Here is a 9,853-nt window from a genome sequence, read left to right on the forward strand (position 1 = left end):
AACATTGTCCATGGGGTCACAATGGGCCAGACACAACTTCACAACTAACAACAACAGCAGTAATAACAACAACAACAGAAAGTCATTGCTGCATTGGGAACCCTGAACATCTTAGCCGGCTGGGGAATTCTGGGAGTTGAAGTCCACCTGTCTTAAAATCACCAACGTTGAGAAACACTGGTCTAAGACTAAAAAAAAAAAACGAAGAAAAGATGGGGGCAGCAGCTGTGAAGAATACGAATAACAGTGTTGGAAGGGACCTTGGAGGTCTTCTAGTCCAACCCTGAATCTCAGTGACTCAGATTCAACTGAGCTTTGGAAACTTAGCTTTGGAGCCTCCAACTCTCAGTCCAAGCTACCTTGCTTTGAAGGTTTTAGAGGAAACGCGGGGTTTAAATCTGGAAAATAAGTGTTCCACAGGACAGGAGCAACCTATCTTATTGACACATATCACAAATTCTAGGACAGCTGTCAGTATTTATGCCCTGGCCTGACCTGTGCCCATATACTCCTTTAAATAATGGCTAGGTAAAGGTAAAGGTTCCCCTCCCACATATGTGCTAGTCGTTCCTGACTCTAGGGGACGGTGCTCATCTCTGTTTCTAAGCCAAAGAGCCAGCGCTGTCCGAAGACGTCTCCATGGTCATGTGGCCAGCATGATTCAACGCCAAAGGCGCAGGGAATGCTATTCCCTTCCCACCAAAGGTGGTGCCTATTTTTCTACTTGCATTTCTTTTTACCTGCTTTCAAACTGCTAGGTTGGCAGAAGCTGGGACAAGTCACGGGAGCTCACCCCGTTACGTGGCACTAGGGATTCGAACTGCTGAACTGTCGACTCTTTCGATCGACAAGCTCAGCGTCTTAGCTCCTGAGCCGCCGCATCCCTATAAGAAATGGCTACCTAACCACTATTAAATTTCTACATGCCCCTGATGTAGAATTACCCTTATAAAGAGTTAATGCAGGACCCACAATGCCCTTGAGTTCAACAGCCACTGCTGAACGCACCCAAAAAAGCAATATATCCAGCCACACGATTTAAAATACGGTCCTTCCTCACCCAAAAAAAAAGGGGGGGATTTGCCCAAAACGTTAAGTCCTCAAGAGAGTTTTATTGGCTCCAAGCACGATGCGGGTGGTGGCTTTCTGCCACAAAATCTGATTAATTTTTGGTCTGGTGGTCTGAAAACAATATGGCAAATAAAAGACACTAGGCAGTCCAAACACCCCCAGAGCTGGTAAAAATCCTGCCATGGAGGCCTCCGCCCCCTCCCCACCAGCTATTCGTTGTAATGCTTGCGCCATTTGGCCGCGGATCGGATCATGGCGGCCGCCACGCCCATCATGCCAATTGTTCCCACAGCAATGGCTTCAGTGACCTGCAAGGAAAGATAGAGAAGGGATGAAAAGCGCATCGCGCACGGCTGCACCCATTTTACAGACGGTGGCTGTGGGAAGACTGAGGTGTGCCTAAAGGGCTACGTGCTGGAAACAAAAAACCCGGACCAATCAGGAATTATCTGTGTTCTTTTCACCGCAGAAGTACTAAAGAATAATGCCCCCTCCCTCTGGAACATCATCCTTCTGGGAATTAGGGTAGGGTAGGACAAGAAGCAATGGGTGGAAACTAACCAAGGAGAGAAGCAACTTAGAACTAAGGAGAAATTTCCTGACAGTGAGAACAATTAATCAGTGGAACAACTTGCCTCCAGAAGTTGTGAATGCTCCAACACTGGGAGTTTTTAATAAGAGGTTGGATAACTATTTGTCTGAAGTGGTGTAGGGTTTCCTGCCTAAGCAGGGGGTTGGACTAGAAGATCTCCAAGGTCCCTTCCAACTCTGTTTATTCTTATATTCTAGTCTAGTCTAGTCTATTTTCTATTCTATTCTATTCTATTCTATTCTATTCTATTCTATTCTATTCTATTCTACTCTACTCTACTCTACTCTACTCTACTCTACTCTACTCTACTCCACTCCACTCCACTCCACTCCACTCCACTCCACTCCACTCCACTCCACTCCACTTCACTCCACTCTTCTCTCCTCTCCTCTCCTCTCCTCTCCTCTACTCTACTCTACTCCTCTACTCTACTCTACTCTACTCTATTCTATTCTATTCTATTCTACTCTACTCTACTCTACTCTACTCTACTCTACTCTAGTCTATTCCTCTACTCTACTCTACTCTACTCTACCCTACTCTACTCTAGTCTAGTCTACTACTCTACTCTACTCTACTCTACTCTACTCTACTCTACTCTACTCTACTCTACTCTACTCTTCTACTCTACTTTACTCTACTCTACTCTACTCTATTCTATTCTATTTTATTCTATTTAGACTGGCCCCCACTCAGGCCTTGAATACCTGGTTCTGCCAGTGGGCCTGGGGTATCCAGAGCAGGATTGAGCCCATTAAATGGCTGGAATGAATATCTATTGGGTGGGTGGGTTGTTTTATTATTTTTATTATTTATTATTTTTATTCCTTTTATATTGTGCTTTTATGTCCTGTAAGCCACCTTGAGTCGCCATGCGTGAGTAGCCGGCAATATAACATTTCTAAACAAACAAATTCCCTTAACGACTGCATGGTTTAACTCAAACAGGCAGGGATTCGCTTAACAACCAGGCCGAAAGAGGTGATAAAAATCAGGCTCTACTCGTTTTAACAACATTCCTCACTTAGCAACAGAAATTCTGGTCCCCGTTGAGGCTGTAAAATCAGAATAAATAGAATAACAGAGTTGGAAGGGACCTTGGAGGTCTTCTAGTCCAACCCCCTGCTTGAGGACGACCTATACACGTTTGCTCCTCGTACCTGATCACTCATCGCGATGCCATATCGCAACTCCATGACAAAGTGTTCGCAGTTGTGACTGGTCAGGTTGTAGGGCATCTCTTTGCCCACCAGCTCTTCTGCCCGCTCGAGGGTCTTAGTTAGGGGCAGAGGGGGATACGTATGGTCGTGTTTGTTGTTCACTCGGTATTGGTCATTCCGCACCACCGTTTCCAGCCAATCTTTCTTCACATACGCTCGGTCGGACAAGACCGCCAGGACGCTGGCAGCCCCGTTCGCAAGTCGGTCACCTGCCGGAAAGAAGGAAAGGGAAGAAGGTTGAATTTCCGCTACCGGTTCTCTAGAACCTGTCAGAATCTGCTGGATCCGCCTGCTACCACCAATAGCCTCCCACCGACCAGTACGCTCCCATAGAGAGGGGCTCCTCCGGGTGCCATCGGCCAAACAATGTCGACTGGCGGCCCCCAGGGGGAGGGCCTTCTCTGTGGGGGCACCTACTATCTGGAACGAGCTCCCCCCGGAGATACGGAGGATCCCGGATCTGCGTACCTTCCGTCGCGTGCTCAAGACTTTCCTATTTCATCAAGCCAGCCTGACCTAAGTCTTTCCCCTTTTAAATGGAAATTTTAAATCTGGTTTTAAATTATTGGGGTTTTAAATTTGTTCAGCCAAATTATTTAATTCGTTTTAATCTATTTTAAATTTTGTATTTATATGTTTTATTCTATGGCTGTTCACCGCCCTGAGTCCTTCGGGAGTAGGGCAGTATACAAATTCAATAAAATAAAATAAAATAAAATAAATTTCACCCCTGATTTAAAGATAATTTAATTTAATTTTTAATTAAGTCAATTTATATGCCGCCCCTCTCCGAAGACTCAGGGCGGTTCACAATACATTTTTTAAAAAATCATTATAAAAAAAAAACATTTAAAAATTAAAAACATTAAAAACTCATTCTGATATAACAAGATATATAACAAGATATAACAATATACGGAGACGTGTTGGACTGCAAGCTATCTAACTAAACCCCCTTTTTCATCTAGGGCTAATGCAGTGTGAAGTAACCAGGCTGAGCTGCAAACAAGGCCAGGCAAAATTATACGGGGAAGTGAATTAAACGTGAAGGAGAAAACGGTCCTTCGGCTGCCGCACAGCGCACACTTTAATTCGGTTAGTGGATTAACCCATTTTTCCGTGCTTTCACAATACATTGAAATGGAAACTAAGGAGCACTGGCACCGAGCCATCTCCCCTTGGTGAGAAAGCAGTCACCGGGTCTCTAACTAACCTAGTTAAAGCCTGTGGGGGGGCAAACTCCACCCCCTGAGAGCTCAGCACCCCGTGTGTCCGTGCCATGGGTGCCCCACTGAGATAATGATGGTTATTTATTATCTGATCTGCCGGTGGAGTCCCCAACACCCTCATGCTGGGCCTGGTTTGGTTTCCATGGAAACTCACATTCGGGGGCTAAATGGACAACTTTGCCCTCTCCGACGTAGATACCCCAGTGTTGATAGCAAGAACGGAAAATCTCAATCAGGTCTCCCGGTTTAATTTCTTCCTGTAGGAGGGGAAAGAAACAACAGTAACAGAGTCGGAAGGGAGCTTGGAGGTCATCTAGTCCAACTCCCCTGCTCATGCAGGAGGCCTGTACTAGGGATTCGAACCGCCGGACTGCCGACTTTTCTGATCGACAAGCTCAGTGTCTATATACCGTCCTGGTCAAATGGTTGCCCCACTCTATTTTTGAAAACCTCCAGCGATGGACCACCCACAAACTATTCCATTGTTTAATTTTTCTCACTGTCCGGAAATTTATCCTTACTTCTAGGGTGGGGTCTCTCTAAACTAAGATCATGGCATCCGGCCCTCTCAATTCCTGGCAAATTGATGGGGAAGAAATGGAGGTAGCGACAGATTTTATCTTCCTGGGCTCCAAGATCCCCAAGGTGGGGACTGCAGCCAAGAAATCAAAAGAGGCTTGCTCCTGGGGAGGAAAGCCATGGCAAATCTAGACAGCATCCTAAAACGCAGAGACATCACTGCCAACAAAAGTGAGTCTAATCAAGGCGATGGTTTTCCCAGTTGCAACGGATGGCTGTGAAAGTTGGACCATAAGGAAGGCTGAGAAGGCCAAAGAATGGAGGCCTTTGAACTCTGGTGCTGGAGAAGACACCTGCGAGTCCCTTGGACTGCAAGGCCATCCAACCGGTCGGTCCTAGAGGAGATCAACCCTCACTGCTCTTTAGAAGGCCAGATCCTGAAGAGGAAACTCAAATCCTTTGGCCACCTAAGGGGAAGGAAGGACTCCCTGGAGAAGAGCCGAATGCTGGGAATGATGGAGGGCAAAAGAAGAAGGGGATGGCAGAGAAGGAGGTGGCTGGATGGAGTCACGGAAGCAGCCGGCGTGAGCTTCAATGGACTCCAGAGGATGGTAGAGGACAGGAAGGCCTGGAGGAATGTTGTCCATGGGGTCGCGATGGGTCAGACACGACTTCGCAACTAACAACAACAACTCTCTTTCATAACCTTCCACCTGTTACTTCTCTTCCTGCCCTCTGGTGCTGTGGAGAATAGGTTGATCCCTTCTTCTCTGTGGCAGCGCCTCAAGCTATCATGTCCTCCCTCATCCTTCTCTTCCATAGGCTAAACCTAGCTAGCTAGCTCCCTCAACCAAAACGTACCAGACACATCAAAAAATGGTGGCCTTTGGACCATCTCCTAACCTCAAAAAATGAGATCAAGGTCAACCTTGAAAGGGTGATGTGTGTTTGGCTGGTCCATCTCTGGTCTAGGATCTGTTTACAAAGCTTTATTCCATCTTGAATAAATAAATAAATATCTTTTTATTCAAGGCAACCTACATTATCCATGTGTGTCCCAGGATAGCTTTACTAGCAAGTTACACTGCACCTATTTTTTTTTAATAAGTTTTTTATTTTTCAATTCTCAAAATATAAACATTCCATCTGTCCTTAAGCAGTGTGTCGCCTGGGTACAGCTATCTCTGTGCAACATCCTTCAACATTTGCAACATCCTTCACATTAATATTGCTTCTCTAAATTTAAGATTATAATAAACAATTAAACATTATAAAGCTCTTCATTTTCTTCTTAACGTATCTTCTAATGGTAGTACAATAATAAGATTAAACCTATAGTTATTCTCGTCATACGAACACTAACAATTGTCATCTTATTTATATCTCTATCGTAATATATTTTCTATTTTTCTTTGATCATCTTCATTTCCAGTTTCCTTTTTTATTCTCTAACCATTGATAAAATACCTCCCATGTCATATAATATTCAGTTTGTTCTCTCTCCTTAATTGCTAGTGTTAATCTGTTCATTTCTGCGCATTCTACTGTTTTCCTAATCACCTTCTCATCAATAGGAATCTCTTCACTTTTCCAATGCAGTTGATGCATGAATAATTAAATATGTGTTCTCTTTATTATAAGTTTCAGGTACACTGCACCCATTTTGACGGGGTTTACTCAGCAGTAAGTACAAAAACACACAAAACGCTTGCGGACGTATCTCTTGAAAGTACTGTTGAAAATCCTAGCTTGCGGAGTCAAGCCTTGACTCCCTTGGGTGTGGCCCAGACAGTCTCCCATGATTTTATTTTTATTTTATTTATTCCATTTCTATAGCTACCTATTCAATCAATTGACTCTGGGCTAAACCACATAAAAAGCATCCAGAAAGAAAATACATACACAACAGCCAAGTATTGAAATTTTGATGGGGAACAATATTAAATACATCTCCTGATGCTCCATCGGGGGAAATGACAAAGAAGGGAGACATGATATTGGGACTCAGGCACATCAAAGGAAGTCATAGGGAAGGTGGTAAGCAATCTTCTAAGTAATTTGGATTAGAGATAACGATCAGAAATTGCAAATAGAATGGGATGGGATGGGATGGGATGGGATGGGATGGGATGGGATGGGATGGGATGGGATGGGATGAGATGAGATGGGATGGGATGGGATGGGATGGGATGGGATGGGATGGGATGGGATGGGATAGGAATAGGGAATTAGAATAGAAATAGAGGAATAGAATAGAATAGAATAGAATAGAATAGAATAGAATAGAATAGAATAGAATAGAATAGAATAGAATAGAATAGAATAGAATAACAGAGTTGGAAGGGACCTTGGAGGTCTTCTAGTCCAACCCCCTGCTTAGGCAGGAAACCCTACACCACTTCAGACAAATGGTTATCCAGCATCTTCTTAAAAACTTCCAGTGTTGCAGCATTCACAACTTCTGGAGGCAAGTTGTTCCACTGGTTGATTGTTCTGACTGTCAGGAAATTCCTCCTTAGTTCTAAATTGCTTCTCTCCTTATTTAGTTTCCACCCATTGCTTCTTGTCCTGCCTTCGGATACTTTGGAAAGATAGCTTGACTCCCTCTTCCCTCTCCCCCTGAGATATTGGAAGACTGCTATCATGTCTCCCCTTAGTCCTTCTTTTCATTAAACTAGAATTAGAAATACATAGATTTTGTTTCAATGGAAGAGGACTATTGATTTCCTGATGGAACGCTCCATATTTATAGAGGTAGTGAGTCCTGCAACCCTTAGAATCTTCCAAAAAGAGGCTGGACAACCAACCTTCATTGGGTGATTGACTTGGTCTTCCTTCAGAAGATGGAAATGTGGCCAGCGGTCGATTCCAATTCCATCATTCTTTGACTCTATTCCTGGAGAACGACCTATTTTGGAAGCACGGACCATGTCATGGCCATGCAAAGCTAACTTTGGTCTTCAGTCTGGCTCTGGCTCTCTACCTTCAACCGCAGATTCTGCAGCACCAACATGCCCAGAAGAGCAAGTCTAATGTCTCCTAACCCCAAGACACCGACTCAGACGCTGATGGCTCCGAGAAGATGGGTAACATCTCCAGTAAATTGTTTTCTGGGCAAGATAATGAAATAGATGGTCCAAGAGAGGGCATGGCTCATTGGCTGGCGGGGATCCTGAGCGCAATCATTCCACGTTACCCCATTTTGTTGCAGTTCCCACTGTGTTGTATTGACTTATCCAACCATCTCTCAATGGGGAAGCAAGCAAACCTCTTTCTGCAGATATCACCGCGCGGCAAACCCTGTTATCTGCCTTTAAAATCAAATCAAAGGCTTTTAAAAGGAGCATTCACAAATGCTTATAGCCCTGGGGATGTGAGAGAGACAAGGTCCCCTTGAAAAGGACTCTTAATTTAGTCAAGGCAGGTTTGTTTCAGCACCAGAGATCTGGAAACTGTCAAATAACAAGTGGTGGTGGTGTTTTTGGGAGGGGGGGGGGGAGTTGTGGCCTATCGGCCACCAGCTCCTCCAGCAGCCGAATCAAAGGAGGAGGAGGAAGAGGCGTGGGAGTCAGGGTTAGCATCGAGGCAATGGGGGCAAGGGGGAAGAGGGAGTGGAGCTGGCAAAGAGAGAGAGTGTGTTGTGGTCCGCCAGCAGCCTGCGGAGCTAGCAGCGGAGTCGGACAGTGAGGAGGCTGGGGAGGACCATGGGCCAGTCCTGGAGTCTGGGGAAGGCCCGGACGAGGGCTCTGCATTGGGGGCCAGGGCCATCTGGGAGTGATGTGCAGACTCCGGAGCCTCCAGAGGCAGATAGCAGAGAGGCAGAGGAACAGGAGGAGCCTGTTCCTAGTGCACGCATGCACAGAGCTGCCAGAAGGCAAGAGCAGCTAAAGCAAAAGGGACAACTCTTAAAAGGCTTAAAAGAGCAGCAAAGGCTCTTGGGCTCTTTGTAGGAAAGCAGCATTGCTAAATCTGTTTTCTAGTCAGCGTCTCTTGTTTATGAACTTCATGGGGCTTTGCCAAGAAAGGCCTTTGGCAGGGTGCCAAAGAAGATAAAGGTTTGTGATAAGCCCAAAGGACTTTTTCTAAAGGATTTGTTTTGGAATTAATTTGGACTAAGCTGGGAATGAAGTAATTCTCAGCTGTTATAATAAAATAGTTTTGTTTGAGACGAATTGTGTCCTGTAATGACTAAGTGAGCCTAGGTCACAACAGAGAGGCAGAGGTGTAGCCTGGGCTGTCCGTCAGCCCTCAGATGGAGAGTCAACAGCCCACAGGTCTGGAGGTGGCTGATGAGGAAGAGGAGGAACAGCTGGGTCCTGTGCCTGATGCGTGGATGTGCAGAGGTAGAGGAGAGGAGTGCAGTGGAAATCTATGGGCCGGTCCTTGGGATGGAAGAGCCACTGCTGCTAGTGAAGCCCCACTCTAGCTCTGGGGATAAAAGGCAGGGGGCGGAGATGAATAAATGTGGCAGAATACAGAATAACGTCAAAAACAGGTTACTTCCTGGTTAAAACCAGGAAGTAACGATATCCAGGCGGGTGGGTGGAGCCTCGCACTACCGCCGCTACCAGTTCACCAAACCATGCGCAGCCGCCGCTACCAGTTTGCCGAACTATGCGCTGCCACCTGTACCGTGAGCTGGACAGAACCGGCAGGATTTCACCACTGGGAAGCCGGATTTGCTTAACAACCATGTTACTAACTGTACAACTGGAGCGATTCACTTAACAACGGTGGCAAGAAAGGTCGTAAAATGGAGCAAAAAAGATAGTTTAGGCAAATGGACATGTGAGGCTGAGTTGTGATTATAAGTTGAGGACTATCTGTATTCTTTATTCTTAGAGCCGCTCGGCTGCCTTGAAAGCTCTCCCTGAGTTGTAAAGGAGAATAAAACATTTTTTAAAAAAATATTTAATACTAAATAGCAATGTTCTGGCCCATTTGGGGCCTTCTGCGGCTCAACTTCTGGCTGCAAATCAAATTCTGGATTTGCTTGCCAGATTACCACCGCCTGAAACTCAAGTGGACGGCATATTTCAAGAAGAAGAAAGGGGGGGGGGGAACAATTGTTAGCAATCCGAACAATCTGGTGTGATTTTTTTTTTTTTTGGAGTAAGCACAGATGAAATACAGGTAGTCCTCGATTTACAACAGCTCATTTAGTGGCCGTTCAAAGTTACAACGGCGCTGAAAAAAGCGACTTAGGACCAGTAGTGGGTTTC

At 45.3% G+C, this 9,853-nt stretch overlaps 1 protein-coding gene across 1 annotated transcript in view; it reads right to left on the reverse strand.

Moving 5' to 3' along the window:
• Nucleotides 1-1,280: 1,280 nt before the first annotated feature.
• Nucleotides 1,281-9,853, reverse strand: part of LOC139322396 (phospholipase A and acyltransferase 3-like) — an 11,680-nt gene continuing 3,107 nt past the window's right edge. Inside the window, exons 3-5 of the mRNA XM_070951495.1 lie at nucleotides 4,267-4,369; nucleotides 2,809-3,092; nucleotides 1,281-1,379 (exon numbers count right to left, since the gene is read on the reverse strand). Of these exons, the coding sequence (XP_070807596.1) occupies nucleotides 1,281-1,379; nucleotides 2,809-3,092; nucleotides 4,267-4,369 (486 nt within the window). The remainder of the gene's footprint in view (nucleotides 1,380-2,808; nucleotides 3,093-4,266; nucleotides 4,370-9,853) is intronic.

The sequence above is a fragment of the Pituophis catenifer genome, unplaced genomic scaffold (assembly GCF_029215685.1).
Source record: "Pituophis catenifer annectens isolate HBS135680 unplaced genomic scaffold, rPitCat1.0.hap2 SCAF_10, whole genome shotgun sequence".
Lineage (NCBI taxonomy): Eukaryota > Metazoa > Chordata > Lepidosauria > Squamata > Colubridae > Pituophis > Pituophis catenifer.